At 53.4% G+C, this 16109-nt stretch overlaps 1 protein-coding gene across 1 annotated transcript in view; it reads left to right on the top strand.

Moving 5' to 3' along the window:
- The window catches only part of Nup210 (nucleoporin 210), a 75132-nt gene that overhangs the window by 20357 nt on the left and 38666 nt on the right, over nt 1-16109 (top strand). Inside the window, exons 7-16 of the mRNA XM_042679847.1 lie at nt 141-299; nt 907-975; nt 2185-2291; nt 3568-3708; nt 4485-4622; nt 5936-6091; nt 7319-7517; nt 11179-11324; nt 12840-13061; nt 13907-14080. Of these exons, the coding sequence (XP_042535781.1) occupies nt 141-299; nt 907-975; nt 2185-2291; nt 3568-3708; nt 4485-4622; nt 5936-6091; nt 7319-7517; nt 11179-11324; nt 12840-13061; nt 13907-14080 (1511 nt within the window). The remainder of the gene's footprint in view (nt 1-140; nt 300-906; nt 976-2184; nt 2292-3567; nt 3709-4484; nt 4623-5935; nt 6092-7318; nt 7518-11178; nt 11325-12839; nt 13062-13906; nt 14081-16109) is intronic.

Consider the following 16109-nt stretch of genomic DNA (forward strand, 5'->3'; position numbering starts at 1 on the left):
CAAGCAGCTGTACTGACAGCAGGGCCCAGAGATTCGGGGCTGGAAGGGGCAGTTTCGGGGGGGGGGGGGGTTCTAACACCACATCTTCCCTTCTCTCCCTCTCCCCTCTCCATTGTTGTTCTGTGGTTTGTTTTCCACAGAGCTCTCAATGCCTTCCGATCAGTATGAGCTGCAGCTTCAGAACAGTACCCCGGGCCCTGAAGGAGACCCCGCCCGGCCTGTGGCCATCCTGGCCCAGGATACGTCCAGGGTCACCGCGGTGCAGCTGGGACAGAGCAGCCTTGTCCTGGGCCACAAGAGTATCCTCTCTGCCGTGTTGTCACATAGGTGTGCTGTGCCTGCTGCTTTGAAGTCAGGTTGTTTTTCTTCCTGAGAACTAGCTGAGGCTAAAAATAGTTCTGTCTTCCCCAACTGTCTGAAAATCAGAAAGAACCTAAATAGCAGCAGTGCTGAGTGGAATTGCTCACCTCTGTGGTGACTCACCGAGAGACTCCCAGAGATTGGTGGCGGGGGCTGGCGCTAGTTATTCCTGGCATCCGGAAACTGCTGCCTGCAGCCCCACCAGAGGAGGTGGAGGCTGGTGGAGGCTGCTTCTGTGCTGGCATACAGGTAGCTGGTGTCCCAAAGGGTATGTGTGCTGTGTACCCTGGTGCCCCTTTCTGAGATTCCACGTTGCTATAGAATAGAAAGCACAGTGAGGCCTTGACTCTGCAGAATGTTTTGGCTGCAGCTGGGCTAAGCCCAAGAGTGCCCTCCTGTCTCCTGCACTGTGTGGAGTCTGCACGGCCATGCGGGGTCTGCACGGCCATGCGGGTCTGCACGGCGGCCGGGCCGTCTCTAAGCCAGGCTGGAGCTGTCAGATGCTTTCTTGTTGCCTCATGTTGTGTCCCTTAATGAACACCTCAGGTATCCGCATGCAGGGTGCGTCTAGGCTCCCCAACAGCACCATCTACGTGGTTGAACCTGGGTACCTGGGTGAGTAAGGCCTCCTGGAGCTTCCTGAGCAGTTTGCTTGTGACTGTAAGCTCCAGAGATGAAAAGGCAGAAGCGAGGGCTGGGGTGTAGCTTAGTGGCACAATGCTTTTGTAGTCCGTGAGGACCTAGATTCCTTCACTAGTGCTGAAAACAAACAAACAATGAAGAAGGATAGTGGCCCTCACCATAGGTTTCCAGTGACCATTGGCTCAGAACCCAGCCTCAGCCCTGTCTGTCCTGGGTGGGGAGAGAGGTGGAGAACACTGCCTCTTGGTTTTTGTGCCAGGCTTTGTGCAGACTTGACCTGACAGCTTCTGTGGCTCTTTTGAGGCTGGGGGTACTGGTCAGGTCAGTAGGCAGATGGGGGAGGCATCTGAGAGAGGAGGGGGGAACCTGCAGCACTGGGGACTCAGAGACACAGCCAGGGCCCGGGAGCTTCAGTGACAGCCGCTGGAGACCCTGGTACCCTTGCATCATGGGAGTTGTATGATGCCTGTTCCTTGGGCTGAGGTGAATCACCTGCTAAGCACGTGACCTGGTGCAGTCAGGAGAGCCTTTATCCAGGGCACAGTAAACATACATGGTTCACCTGGTGGAGGAGAGCCTATTGGGTGCAGACCTGTGTTGACAGGGTGGATGCCCAGGGAGGGTGGAGGCCCAGGGAAGGTGGCCAGGAGGTTCCCTTGGTACTGTCTACCTGTCTGGCCTGTGCTGGGCCCTGGGGTTCAGGAGAGTAGGAGGGTCCTAGACTCAGTGTCTCAGGAGAGACCTGTACACACTGTCAGAGAACAGTTGTGGAGTTCATAATCGTGAGGGCAGAGGGCAGACTTGTGGAGACCTCATGTGTCCGGTGAGCTGTGGGAAGGGCGTCTTGGCGGCAGAGCATCCTGGGGATGGGAGAAGCTGCTGTGGCTTCCTGTGTGGGCATAGGAGAGAGAGCTGCAGGGCAGCCCTGCTCAGGACAGGACTCCGGCTTCGTGAGTGCTTGAGCAGCCCGAGGCAGCAGGCAGGCAATCGGACTCAGGACTCAGAGGACCGCTCAGATTCTCATGGTCAGGGTGCTGGTGGGCAGCAGGCTCGCACCTCTCTGAGAGTCAAGGAGGAGGGGGGAGGGGGGATGTGGGGCCCCAGATAGATGGGACTTGGTTGCATCTCTTTCCTCTGCCCTTGTGACTTGAATGCTCACATCCCACACTTTGCCTCTTCTAGGGTTCACAGTTCACCCTGGTGACAGGTGGGTGCTTGAGACTGGCCGCCTGTATACAATCACCATTGAAGTGTTTGATAGGTCCAGCAACAAGGTGTACCTGTCTGACGTGAGTGCCTGGTGGAGTTCTTGTGGGGGGATGGTGTGGGTGGTGTACTGGAGCAGCTGCCCGGAGAGCAGCCCCTGGGGTGCTGGTCCCTACCCAGGAAGTCTGAGAGAGAGTCTTCAAGTTCCTGGGGTTCTCCTGGGTCTGTGGAGATGGGAGCATCTCAGGAGGCTGCGAGCTACAAACCTGCACTGCCGCCTCCCCAGCAGACCCCCTGCAGGGCTTGCGGGAGGGATCCTCTGGTGGCAGGATCCAAGGAGATGGTGGTACCCTCCTGCTTCCTTGCTGGGAGCACCATCATGTTCCTGCTTTTCAAAGGGCTAGGGAACATTCCTGAGTGCAGGAATTCCTATGGCCCATCCAGACGCCTCTGGGTGGCTGAGGCCCACCCCAGTTAGCTTTCTGGCTCTGGGACAGTGTATAAAATGTATGGCGGATATGAAGGTACAGTGGCCATTGTGTCCCCTGTGACAACTTCCAGGACCCTCCCGGTGGTGCTTTTGAAGGAAACCAGGCTCTCTCCTTTAGGCTTCTTTGCTGAAGTCATTACTGTCTTCATCTTGTTGAACAAAGGCTGGAGTGGTCACTGTTTTGTTGGAAGTCTCTGGGGGACTTGATGTCTCCATTGCTCCTCCTACTCCTTATCTGCTAGCTCCAGTTTGAGACCGTGGATATAGGAAAGCTGTCCTGGGTGGGAAGTGGCATGGTCGAAGTAGGGGCCAGGCCATCAGGCCATGCAGAAAGGGTGGCTAGGAAGGGGTCAGAGGCTGGAGTGGAGCTTAGTGCAGTGGCTCATACCTGTAATCCTAGTTACCTGGCTTGTTAGGCTGGAACTCCATCACTTGAGCCATGATTTTGGCATAACCTTAGTTACTTAGGAGGCTGAAATCAGGAGGATTGTAGATTGAAGGTCAGCCTGGGCAAAAAATTCACAAGATGTCTATCTCAGTCATTAAAAGCTGGGAAGGGAGGGTGACGCATGCCTGTCCTCCCAGCTGTGGTGGAAGGTCAATTGGAAGGTCACAGTCCAGGCTAGCCCAGGGAGAAAAGAGATTCTGTCTCAGAAATAACCACAGCAAAAAATTTCTGATGGCATGGCTACCCAACAGGGACTAAGTTTAGGCCAGTACCATTTATCAAGGCCAGTGGACAGAGAACTGATCCAGAGCTTTGTCTAGCCCTCTGTCTGTCCTGGAGGGACAGACCTGGCCTGTTGGGAGTATTGTTGTACCTTCCCAGGTCCCCCAGAAGACTTCTCACCTTCCTGTTTGCCTTCCAGAACATCCGCATTGAAGCTGTGATTCCTGTGGAATATTTCGAGGTTCTCTCATCTTCTCAGAATGGGTCATACCATCACGTTAGGGCAATACAGAGAGGCCAAACGACTCTCCATGCGGCCCTCACCTCTGTGGTAGACCAGGCAAGTTCACATCACGCCTTTACCATTCCCTTAGGCCCACCTAGTCCACCCCTCAGGGAAGACTGTCATCTGGCAGGGTCGGGGCCCAGGCTCCACTCCACTTGGTGACAAACGGAGGGCCTGCCCACCTGGGCTTAGGCACTAGTTTCCGTAGTCTGCCCAGGGCCTGGGGCTGTGGGCTCTTCTTCTTGGAGACAGAGCAGCCCTTCCCTCCCCTCTCACTGACCTTGTGAAAGCGGTCTGTGTCTTCTAGAAGTGGCATGGACTGTGTCCATCAGTGCCCTAGCCAGACCCCCAAGTCATTCCCCTATTTTGTCCGTTCAAATCCTGCAAGACGTTTTACAAAGCCAATTGTTTTGTTATGTGGGCACATTCCCCTTTCTCCATCCTGCACAAATCCCCTCCAGACCTGTGAGAGACAGCAGTATACAGCAGGAAAGGACACGGTGTCCCAGATAGTGATCCCGTAACACTACCACCGCAGCGCTGGGGTGTGGGGTGCTCCCAGCCTGTTTCTCCATCTTAACAAGACAAGCACATCCATCCTGTTGGGTACCCTAAGGATTCAAGCCAGCAACATTACATGGGTGACTATTAGAGAGCCATGGGAAGCCATTCTCCAAAGCCTAAGAAAGCTGTGTTTGCCTGTCATCTTTTCCACACTCCATAAGTGCAATACTACCTTTGTGGTCTGATTCCCAGGGGGCGGAATGTCTGGGAAAAACTGCTACTGATCTGGTTGTCATGGTAACATGAAGCAGTTTCATCCCTTGCAGGATGGAGGGGTGCATGTGCTACAGGTACCTGTGTGGAACCAGCAGGAGGTGGATATTCACATCCCCATCACCCTCTACCCCAGCATCCTGACGTTTCCATGGCAACCAAAGACTGGCGCCTATCAGTACACCATAAAGGCATGTGAAACCCCACCTCTGCATGTCTTCCTTAGCGTTTCCTGTGGTTTGTGGTTTTTGTTCATTCTTTCAATAATAATACTTTTAGAGATAGAAATGGTTAATCAGTCTTCCCAATTTCTCTATTTCCATCTTAGCAGTGTAATTCGAGTTAATCAAGGAAGAAAATAACAACTCAGACAAAAGTCAGTGTTGAGTTCCACTTACTCACTTTTCTAAATCACAATGGTTTTTTGTTTTGTTTTGTCAGTCATGGGGCTTGAATTCAGGGCCTGGGCACTGTCCCTGAGCTCTTCTGCTCAAGGCTAGCATTCTTCCACCTTGAGCCACAGCACCACATTTTCTGGTGATAAGTTGGAGATAAGAGTCTCGTGGACATTCCTTCCCAGGCTGGCTTTGAACTATGATTCTCAGATCCTGAGTAGCTAGGATTACAGGCATGAGCCACCACCAGTGCCCAGCTGTAGTGTTGTGTGTGTGTGTGTGTGTGTGTGTGTGTGTGGCAATATAAATACTTAGAGAAACACTGGAATTTGAGGGAAGAGTATCTCTAACCCTGCCACTGTGGCCATGGTGCCACTTGGCACTAAGCAGCAGGGACTAGCCTCAGATGGGGCCTGAGCCCTGTGGTCAGTCCAGTCTCCTCACTTCTGTGGTCCGCCTGAGTAGTGGCAGGGTTCTGACTGCACCTGTCTATTTGCTCACTCAGGTGTCACCTTCCTGGCCTCGAGGCCAGACCTAGAGAAGGAAGGACTGCTGTGTGCTTCCAGCAGACACTTAGGAGTGCACAGGGGGTATGCTGGGGCTCGTATATGATCACAGGGGCAGGAGTCCTGCAGGTGGCTCTTGAGGCCAGCCTGAGCCCTGGAAGATGCCAGTGGGTTCTAGGGCTGCTGTTACAGCAAGTGTTCGTTTGTTAGTCCATGGAGAAAAACAAAGAACCAGAGATGAGATAGAATAAAGGAACAAGGGCCAAAGAACCCTATGGCTGGATGTGGCCTGTGTCACATTGTCTGCGGGGAGGTCACTGACCATGTACATGTGTGGGTAGCATACGTGTGCACAGGCCCGTGATAAAGTGTGCAGATGCGCGCGTGGGAGTGAATGAGTGTGATCTGAGTTGGCTAGCGAGTGTGAGTGCATGGGGTTGCGTGTCAGCTGTTGTCTGTGTGTGTGATAGAGAGCATGTCACTGTGAGTGAGTGGGAGGGTGCGTGAGAGTGTGCATGACTGCTGCACGCGTGGCCCCGGCCCCGGCCCCTTGCATGCAGGGCGAAGCAGGTGGCTGGTTGATGTGATCGTTTCTCTGCCTAGGCTCACGGGGGCAGTGGGAACTTCAGCTGGTCCTCCTCAAGCCACATGGTTGCCACGGTCACCGTCAAGGGTGTGATGCGCACCGGCAGCGACACGGGGCTTGGAGTGATCCAAGCACATGACGTGCAGAATCCTTTGCATTTTGGTGAGATGAAGGTGAGATCTTCAGGGCCAGGACAGCGTGGGGGGGCTGGGGTTGGGGTCCCAGAACCCTTCTTAACAGTCCTCAGTCCTCATCAGAATCGCCTTCCAGCCCTCCATCCTGTGCCTGGGTTGGGCAGTCTAGTTTGGCACTTGAATGGTTCAGGAACTCCAGGAGCAGGGGAGTTTGGTCAGAATACCCTGCACAGACAGAGACAGCAGTGGGACCAGCAGGGCCAGGGTCTCTGCAGGGAGATGCGGGCACAGAGGACCAGAGAAAATCACAGATCCATTTAGAAAGGTCCCCACACCAAAGGTATGAATCTCAGCCTGGCCAGTCCATTGAGGCCTGAGTGGGAAGAGGGACCTCAGAAGAGGGAGCTCCCAGACAGACACCAGCAGGCAATTCTCCCCCCTCATCCCATTCACTGCATAGCCAAATCTGAGGACTGTCCTCAGAAGCAGCATGTGTCTCAGACCTGGTGTTCAGGCCTGACCACTGGCTCCCACCTAGACGCCCAGCTGTGCTCGGCTTGCCACAGTTTCTCCTCATGCTGGGCTGTGCATCTGGAGGGTGAGGTTGGTGGTTGGTTTGACTGGGCGGAGAGCAGGTGATGGGAGCAAGTGCTGTCCTGAGCACGCAGCCCGTGGTGCAGCCAGCAAGGTCTTCCCTGGGAAGCAGCTGCCACCACCTCACTCACCCTCCCCAGCCACTTGCCCAGCATACAGTGATCATGTCAGAAAGTGTCCATGGGAACCCGGAGATTGTGACCCTACCATTCCCTGCCAAGCTGCCACCTCCTGTTGGTGGGTTGACCCGGAAGCCTCCCAGCTGGTTACCCCACAGCTTTATTTGATCCAGAGACCAGAGTCAGCTCTGCCACACAAATCCAGGCTTCCTTCCCAGGACTCAGGCTCTGCAGGAAGCCCTACCCCCTCCCTTGGTCCCCTCCCCCACTACAGCCACACTGTCCTTTGTGGCCTTACCAACAGAGCTGCCATTTGCCTAGGACCATCCCTTCATCCAAATGTTCTTCTTACCCCTCACCCTGGCTGCCTCTGACATGATTCTCAGATCTGAGCTTCTGGTGACCTCTCAGGGAGTCCTGTCTGGCCATTCTGTTCCTGAATCTCCCAGACCCAGCTCTGTCCTTTCTCTGAGATGTGCTCAGTGTCCTGCCCAAACCTGAGCTGCAGGGCTCTCCCTGCATGGGAGGGCTGATGGGTCACCCTGTCCTGCAGGTGTATGTGATCGAGCCCAGCAGCATGGAGTTTGCACCTTGCCAGGTGGAGGCGAGGCTGGGGCAGACCTTGGAGCTACCCCTGATGATCAGCGGGCTCATGCCTGGCCAGGCCAGCGAGGTGGTTGCCCTGAGTGACTGCTCCCACTTTGACTTGGCAGTGGAAGTGGAGAACCAGGGCGTGTTCCAGCCACTGCCAGGTAAGCCAGCTCTGCTGAACGGGTGCCAACCCTGGGTTTGGGGCCAGATGGTCTTTCTGTGTGGGCCAGGTCCCTCGAATGGGCGTGGGGCTGCAGCATGACGAATGGCATTGGTGCCCTGTCCACCATCGGCTCCCATGTAGTGTGAACCTTGCAGGCGGTGTGACATTTGGCACATCGTTTGCCCCTCTCTGCCTCAGTTTGCAGATGTCCACAATGAGTGATCGGAGTAGCGCTGCACGCCAGTGCAGTTTCTCGCGGTGCATCGTGTACAGATGTTCTGTCTAGTTCTTATTTAACACCTGTGGCATGCATTCCCACCCCCACCCCACCCCCCCCCCCCCCCCCCCCCCGCCTGAGCACAGTGTCTTTTCTCCTCAGCTTACCCTACAGGGTGTTGGCAGTGGTATTGGTTGTGACCCTGCAGTGGTAGTTGATGGAGTGCTAGCCCTGCAGGCATGGTGCCAGCACCTTGTGTGCCTGACCTGGTTTAAACTGTGCCGCCACAGGGGCAGGAGCTGCTCTGGGGCTGTGTGTCAGATGAAGACATGGAGGCTACCTCAGAGCACACCTGACACAGGCCAGGGTGGGGTGCAGGTCTGGCTGCGTCCAGCATTGTGCGAAAGCTTTAGTACCTTTGGGATGTGGCTCATAGAGGCACGGACCTTGGTTAGTGGCCAGGAGTTTGCTTTGATTTTCAGGTGAAGAAAATCAGGGGACTAATGAGCTATTGAATGGACACAAGATTCGGGCAGGTGTTAGTAGTAACAGGGACACCATTCACTTGGTGAGGGGGCTGTGCCAGAGCCCCGGTGACCAGGTCCTTCTCTGCAGCTGGTGAATTTGGCAGCCTGGAAAGGCAGGACCTGTATGCTGTCAGCACGTGGACCTAGTGCTTAGGCCCTGGGGAGCCAGCGGAGGCGCTGGGACAGAGGATGGTGTGGTCCCGGCAGGCAGGCCATGTGACGTGTTTGTGGCATGGGCTACTGTCTGTAGCTACGTGGTTTTGCATGCTGCAGTAGTGATTACACACTGCTGCACGTCATTGCTGTACAGAGGAAGGTAGCCAGCGTGCTTCAGAAACTTTTGAGCAAACCAGCACCTCAGGTCACCAGCTTAGGAAGCCCACAGCATGGCTTTCACATAACCACTTAGAATGGAAAAAGCAGGACTTGAAGGCCGACTTGCATTCAGGGCCCAGGATCTCCGTGCACCGCCTCCATGTGCACCCCGGAAGGGGTTGTGCAGGTGCCTCCCAAGCTGGCAGTTTGGGGCCAAGCCAATCAGCCACTAGCTCTGTGATGTGGGGTTCCTTGGCCCCATCTCTGAGCCTTGGTTTCTCTATGGGTAAGGTGTGGTGGCCCTCACCCACCTGAGGGCCACACCTAGACAGCCAAGACAGAAGTCCTGTGAGCTTAGAATCCTATCAGAAAGCTCCTTCAGTCTCCCTGGCATACATTTGCGGCATCTTGTATTGACTAGTGTGTTTGGTCCAGGTTGTATAAAAGATGTCATAGAAACATGCAAAGTCAGGGTGGACAAATGCCCCTGGAAACCATGACTCAAGGGCTGGGGCAGCAGACAGTGTCTGTGAGGTCCACTCTGAGCCCGCTTGGCCTGGGGAGCAGTGGGGCAGACGAAGATCTCTCTTCCCCTAAGTTCAGAGAAGTCAAGTTCCTGGAGACAAGTGGAATGAAGGGTATCAGGGCTGGAGGAGGAGAGAATCATCAAGTTGTTGTTTAAAGGGGATAGATATAGATTGTTTTTTTTTTCTTTAAAAGATAATTGACTTTTGTGATAATTGACTTGCAGTGGTTGCACAACCCAGCGCACACACACCTAATGTTGCTTAACTATGCACATATAAGCTGTTAAGAGAAGGGAGCAATGTCTTCCTGTTTCTCCTCCAGAGTACCCACACTCGGTTAGAGTGTGCCCCTTCCTTTCTGCTTGTCTGTCTGCTTTTTGTCTGCTTGTCTGCTTGCTTGCGTACTTACTTACTGAATAAAGCTCTGCAAAGTTGTCTTACCAAAAAAGAAAAGAAAAAAAGAGCAAGAAGCCAGTGGCTCACTCCTATAGTCCTCAATACTCAGACTCAGACCCAGAAGATCACAGATCAGAGCCAGTATGGCTAGAAAAGTCTTCAGGTCTTTGTCTCCAAAATAACTAACAAACATCCCAGCTGAAACTGTAGTTCAGGTGATAGAGTACCCACCAAGCAAACAAGCTGCAAGGGTGAGGACTTTAGTTTAAATGTCAGTGCTGCAAAAAAAAAAAAAAAGTTAAAGTGTGAAATTTATGTATATTTTACCAGAATTCAATTTAGGTTTTTTTTAAGTTAATTAAAATTGATGGGCAATGGCAGGAAAGGAACAGCTTCTGGTAGCAGTACGGGCTGATGCAGTGTTTTAGGAGTTACTCGGTGATCAGGATCAAAGCTGCACGAGCACATGGAACTTGCCTAGTGGTCTCCGTCCTAGAAACACAGCCAACAGAGGTGCCGAGGGTTGCCCTCACAGGCTGGGCCTGCACTGTTCCTGGCAGTGCTGTGCAGCAGGGCCCCAGCCAGAAACAACCCAGGTGTTCTCAGCTGAGTTCTGTTCTTGGTCTATGGAAATGTGGATCAAGGACATACAACGTGCAGACACCAGGGATCTCAGCCAGCGCTGAGCACGGGAAGCTACACACAGAAGAGCTTGTGTTTGGTTTTATACACAGCATAGAACCAGCATGTGAAGCTGACCTGGGAGAAGTCAGGGAGGGATGGGGAAGGATGCCGAGGTACTGGCAGGATCTGGATAATGGTATACTGAAGATGTGGGAATAGGCACTGTGAATTGTACATTTTGGTATGTCACACATACTTACATTTTTTCTGTTTGCAGTACTCTTTGTACTTCTAGCAGCTATACCACTAGGTCCTACCTTTTATTTTCTTTCTTTTAAAAAAAAGCACCACTTAAAATCTGCTGGTATATCAAGGCTAGGATGAAGGAGGGCTCTAAACCTGTCATCCTTTCCTGCTCAAGTCTTGTTCATGGTGACCAGATGACTCTCTCCCCTTCCTTCCTTCCTTCCTTCCTTCCTTCCTTCCTTCCTTCCTTCCTTCCTTCCTTCCTTCCTTCCTTCCTTCCTTCCTTCCTTCCTTCCTTCCTTCCTTCCTTCCTTCCTTCCTTCCTTCCTTCCTTTCTTTTGTCATGGGCTTGAACTCTGGGCCTGAGCGCTGTCCCTCAGCTCTTCAGCTCAAGGATAGTGCTCTACCACTTGAGCTACAGTACCACTTCCAGTTTTCTGGTGGTTTATTGGAGATAAGAATTTCACAGACGGGCTGGGAAGGTGGCTCAGTGGTAGAGCGCTTGCCTTGCATGCCTGAGGCCCTGGGTTCAATTCCTCAGCACCATATAAGCAAAAAGAAAAAAGCCGGAGGTGGCGCTGTGGCTCAAGAGGTAGAAGGCTAGCCTTGAGCTGAAGAGCTGAGGGACAGCGCCCAGGCCCAGAATTCAGGCCCCACAACCGGACCAAAAAAAAAAAAAAAAAAAGAATTTCACAGACTTTCCTGCTCAGGCTGGCTTTGAACTGCGATCCTCAGATCTCAGCCTCCTGAGTAACTAGGATTACAAGCGTGAGCCACCTGCGCCCGCTGACTCTCCTTTTCTTACAGGAAGGCTGCCGCCAGGGTCAGAGCATTGCAGCGGTGTGAGGGTGAGGGCCGAGACCCAGGGATCCACCACACTCCTGGTGAGCTACACACATGGCCACGTCCACCTAAGTGCCAGGATCACCATCGCTGCTTACCTTCCTCTCAAGGTGAGCCAACCTCCTGTCCTTTGCTCCCCAGCCAGCCCTGTCATTCCCTGTTCTATGCTCCTTGGGGTGGGGCAAGCGGCTCCCTGTTTCTAAGTGCTCTCATGGTCTACATGGCAGCAAAACAGACTTTCCTTCATTTATTGGAGACTTTCAGGATATCTTGGACTTGTTGCCAATTTACTCTGCCAGTGAACACTGCCAGTGTGCAGGGAGCTCCAGGTACTGTGTATAAAATAGCCCCGAAGGCTTGTTCTGGAAGCCTGTACAGACCCAGTAAAACTGAAGGGATCGCAGCATAGCTAAAAGTAAGGGACAGAAGTTCAAACCCGGCACCAAAAGAAGGGGAAGCAGACCGCCATGCTAGGCTAGCAGGCACCCTGATCCTGTGCTTCTCTTAGTCATCTGGTGTCTTTCCTGTCAGGATTTTTTTCTTTCTTTATTTCCTCTTGTGTGTTACTGAGAATTGAGCCCAGTGTCTCATGCCCAAGCAGTCTGCCCACTGAGCTACAACCTCAACCCTATTTTTTTTATTATTATTTTAAGATAGGATCTTACAAAGGGAGGCATGGCTCAAGCGGTAGTGGACCTTGCTAAGTTTCCCAAGCTGTCCTCAGAATTGCTTTGGTTCAGTTCACCTGCTTCAGTCTCTCAAGTAGCTAGCGTTACAGTTGAGTGCCACCATGTCAGGCTGTTTAATTTGTTTTTTTTCTTTTGCAGTATGGGTTTTGAACTCACGGGTTCATGCTTGCTAGGCAGGTACCCTGCCATTGAGCCACTGCCTTTTATTTATTTTATTTTATTTTTTTTGGTCTGGTCGTGGGGCCTGAACTCTGGGCCTGGGCGCTGTCCCTCAGCTCTTCAGCTCAAGGCTAGCTCTCTACCACTTGAGCCACAGCATCACTTCCGGCTGTTTCCTTTTTGCTTATGTGGTGCTAGGAATCGAACCCAGGGCCTCATGCATGCAAGGCAAGCGCTCTACCACTGAGCCACCTTCCCAGCCCGAGCCACTGCCTTTTAAAGGAAGAGTGTAGTTAGAGTCTAGTCCATCTGTGTCTTGCGTTGCAGCCCTTTGTCAGAAGTGCATTAGGGACCTGCACAAGGTGCCATCTCTTGGCTGCCTGGCTCTCACCTCCCTAGCCTCCATCTGAACGTGAGGCTGCTGCCAGCTTGTAGTTGTGGTAAATACGGTGTAGGGAGCATCTTCTCATATATGCACTGGCTTTTCTCTCACTTATTCTGTTAAGAAGCTGCATCTCAAAGAGTTCCTTGTTTTGAGAGCTATTGTATTTTCAGGGCTTTTCCATGAGTGTTATGAAAACAAATTAATTTCTATACATACCCTACCCCAGTGAGGGCTTCTTTTTTTCCAAAGAACCCTGACTCCATGGGATCTCCCTAACAACTCTGTGGGTGCACAGGCATGCAGTTTCAAAGAGAATATAGAGCCTTCCCCCAGAGCCAGGTGAGTCTTCCAGTCCTGATGCTGAGGAGTGCTCTCTCCTCCCCTTTCTTCAGGCTGTGGATCCCTTGTCTGTTTCTGTGGTAACCCTGGGCTCCTCCAAGGAGATGCTGTTCGAAGGAGGCCCCCAACCCTGGGTCTTGGAGCCTTCCAAGTACTTTCGTAACATCACCTCTGAGGACACAGGCAGCATCAGCCTGGCGCTTCTGGGGCCCCCTGCCTCCCGGAGTTACCAGCAGCACTGGATCCTGGTGACCTGTCGGGCCTTGGGTGAGCAGGTCAGTGGGAGCCCCACACACACCCCCCATGTCCAAGGGGCATGGAAAATCCATTTAGTTCCCAGCAGAACCTTGAGAGACCCCTTCCCGCAGGGCCCACTTAAGAGATGGGCAGACTAATACTCAGTGAAGCAAGGTGCCTGAGCGCACACTGGAAGGGTTCAGTGCGGGTGGTAGGGTCCCTCAGTACATCCCAACCACCACAGAGTCCGCCTGTTGGTGACCTCCCCCTTTCTCTTTTCATCTGAGATCAGGACTTGAACTTGGTATCTGACACTGTCACGTATTGGCTGGTGCTCTACTTCCTGAGCCACACCTCCAACCCCAGGGTTGGCTATTTCTCTGTGTTTGTGACTGCCTCTCTTGAGGGGTGAAGCTCCAGGTCAGGTGTCACAAAACCAGGTGTTTCGAGGGTCAGGTGTGAACAGGAGTGAAACTATGCCCATCCAGGCCATGGGGCTGCTGAGGAACATAGGCATGGCCATGTAACAAGCCCTCACTCTGCCCCACCTCCCAGAGTCAGGTCCCCTACTCCTCAGTGTGCATGTCCCCCACGCGCCCTGCTCTGGAGGTGACATCAGGATCTTATGGGATCGATAATGTGGCTGGGTCCTAGGAAAGCATCCTGCAATCTGCTGTTTTCCTGCCTGGGGACTTGTGCAGAGTGCAGCTGTGGCTCCACCCGAGACTCTTAAATGCTGGCAAAGTGCTCTCCCACCCCTCAGTCCCTGGCTTTTCTCAGTCCCCTGAGGTTCAGGGGTCATCGTGCCCCTCCTGTAGAAGGAGAAACAGTCTTAGCTCAGAGGGTGAGAGACTTCTTTGTGTGTCTGTTTCTTCCCTGCCAGGTCATCGCCCTCTCGGTGGGGAACCAGCCCAGCCTCACCAACCCCTTCCCCGTGGTGGAGCCCGCTGTGGTGAAGTCTGTCTGCACCCCACCGTCCAGGCTCACCCTCACGCCTGTCTACGGCAGCCCCCAGCTGGACCTGTCCTGTCCCCTGCTGCAGCAGAACAAGCAGGTGGTGAGTGTGGCCGCTCTCGAGAACCAGGTGACAGTGTCACTGGTTAGGCAGAGGCCACGTCCATGCACGGTCTTGAGTGCTGATAGGTGGTAGCTCCATGCTCACTGCCTGGGCTCAGCAGCCAGCCCTGCCAAGGCTGAGGGCTCTTGAGGAGCTTCAGGGCAGGAGTGGGGGGATGACTTCAGCGTGGCTGCTGCGGGTGGTGCCTGGCTTGCCTGGTTCCCACTTTGTAGTGGGATGACGGCATCGTACGTTTGTTAGAAGGCATACCCGGAAGTTGGGTATGGATCTTCTTGGAGCATAGGTAGGCCATCCTGTCCTCTTAGGCTTCACAGTCCCTGTGCTCTGTAGCTGCAGGTCCTACCCAGCCTCCCAGCTCCAGTGGCAGCACCACGTGAACATCATCCTCTCAGATCCCAGACTCGCTGTCTCCCTCTGCTGGGTGCTTAGAAGGTTGTTAGACCCTGGCGGTGTTCAGAGCATGGTGTGTGGACATGCCTGTGTGATTGGAGCAGGAGTGGGAGCTGCAGAGGAGCGGTGACAGCTGAGGCTCCAAGAAAGTTGGGAGGGAGGGAAGTCTCTGAAGCCTGTCTGAAAGGAGGACATGTGGCGTGACCCGCAGGCGGGGCCCCCTGAGAGCTGGGACTCATCCACGCTCACTTCCCAGGACACTCAGATCCCGGGTATGGATTGTGTGCTGCTCAGGGTGGGGACTCACCCCCAGCAGCCCTAGCACTTGCCCTTCTCCCAGCATGGCAGCTTCTCAGGCCAGGCAGCCCATCACCGGAAACTTGAGAGTGAGCCACAGGAGAAGGGAGGTCCACAGAGAGGATGGCCGCTGGAGCAGAGGTAAAATGGGGACTGACTGCAGCCTGAGGAGGTGCTGCAGGAGGAGCAGAGTGGAGAGCTGACAGAGAGAGACAGACAGAATGAGAGAGAGAAAGAGAGCCTTCTCTCCATTTTTCCAATCACTCAACTCTGAGGCTGAAACTCTGTGGATCAGCATCTCCCTGCCACTTGCCCCAAGGCTGTCCTGCAAGGCTCGGTTAAAAGTAAGGATTTTTAGTGTCCAGCCTCAGAGCACTGGCTCCCCTCACCCCTACACAGATTTGGCAGACGATCCACTTTCGTTCCCTTTCAGCAGAGGAGGGGACCCCAGGCTCAGTGCCTGCAGCTGCAGGAAGCCAGCATTCACCTGACTCAGCCCTGGCATTTAGAGCGTGGCAGGGACAAGCGTCATAATCAAGCCTCGAATCAGTGTATCTGGGCAAAGCTCCGCCTGACTTTGCCGTGGCATCTTTCCTTTTCTTCTTTTTTCTTTCTTTTCTCCTCCTCTTCCTCCTCCTCCTCCTTCTCCTTCTCCTTCTCTTTCTTCTTCTTCCTTTTTTCTTCTTTCTTCTTCCTTCTTCCTTTTTATTTTATTTCCAGTCCTTGGGCTTGAATCCAAGGCCTGGGAGCTATCCCTGATCTTCTTTTGCTCAAGGCTAGCTCTCTACCACTTGAGCCACAGTACCATTTCTGGCTTTTTCTGAGAAGTTTATTAGAAGAGTCTCACAGCCTTTCCTGCCTGGGCTGGCTTCGAACTGGGATCCTCAGATCGCAGCCTCCTGAGTAGCTAGGATTATAGATATGAGCCAGTGGTGCCTGGCTTCCTTCTTCCTTCTTGCTCCTCCCTCCTCTTGAACATTGGCTCTGAAGCAAGGGTCTCCTCTGGGCCTGGTTGTGCCTTGGATTTAGCTCAGTGTTGTGTCTGGACTGAAAGGGGATGGTCTGCCTGTGGAGCTGGGCTCTCCAAACTAGCTTGCATGTGTCATTGATGTCAGGAGGAAATAATGGACCTTAGATGTGGAGTGGCTGTGATCCATCAGTCCTTGGGGTCCTGCGCCGTGAGGCAGCCATTCGGGCATGACCTCTGCAATTTATGGTCTCATTAGGGGACCTTGAAGAAGATAGATCTCCATGGTGCATCCTGAGTGCAGTATCAATTTCATTTTATAGCTCCCAAACCCGGGGGTCACCCAAGACACAT

The sequence above is a fragment of the Dipodomys spectabilis genome, unplaced genomic scaffold, assembly GCF_019054845.1.
Source record: "Dipodomys spectabilis isolate Male_0828 unplaced genomic scaffold, ASM1905484v1 ptg000054l, whole genome shotgun sequence".
NCBI classification, from domain to species: domain Eukaryota; kingdom Metazoa; phylum Chordata; class Mammalia; order Rodentia; family Heteromyidae; genus Dipodomys; species Dipodomys spectabilis.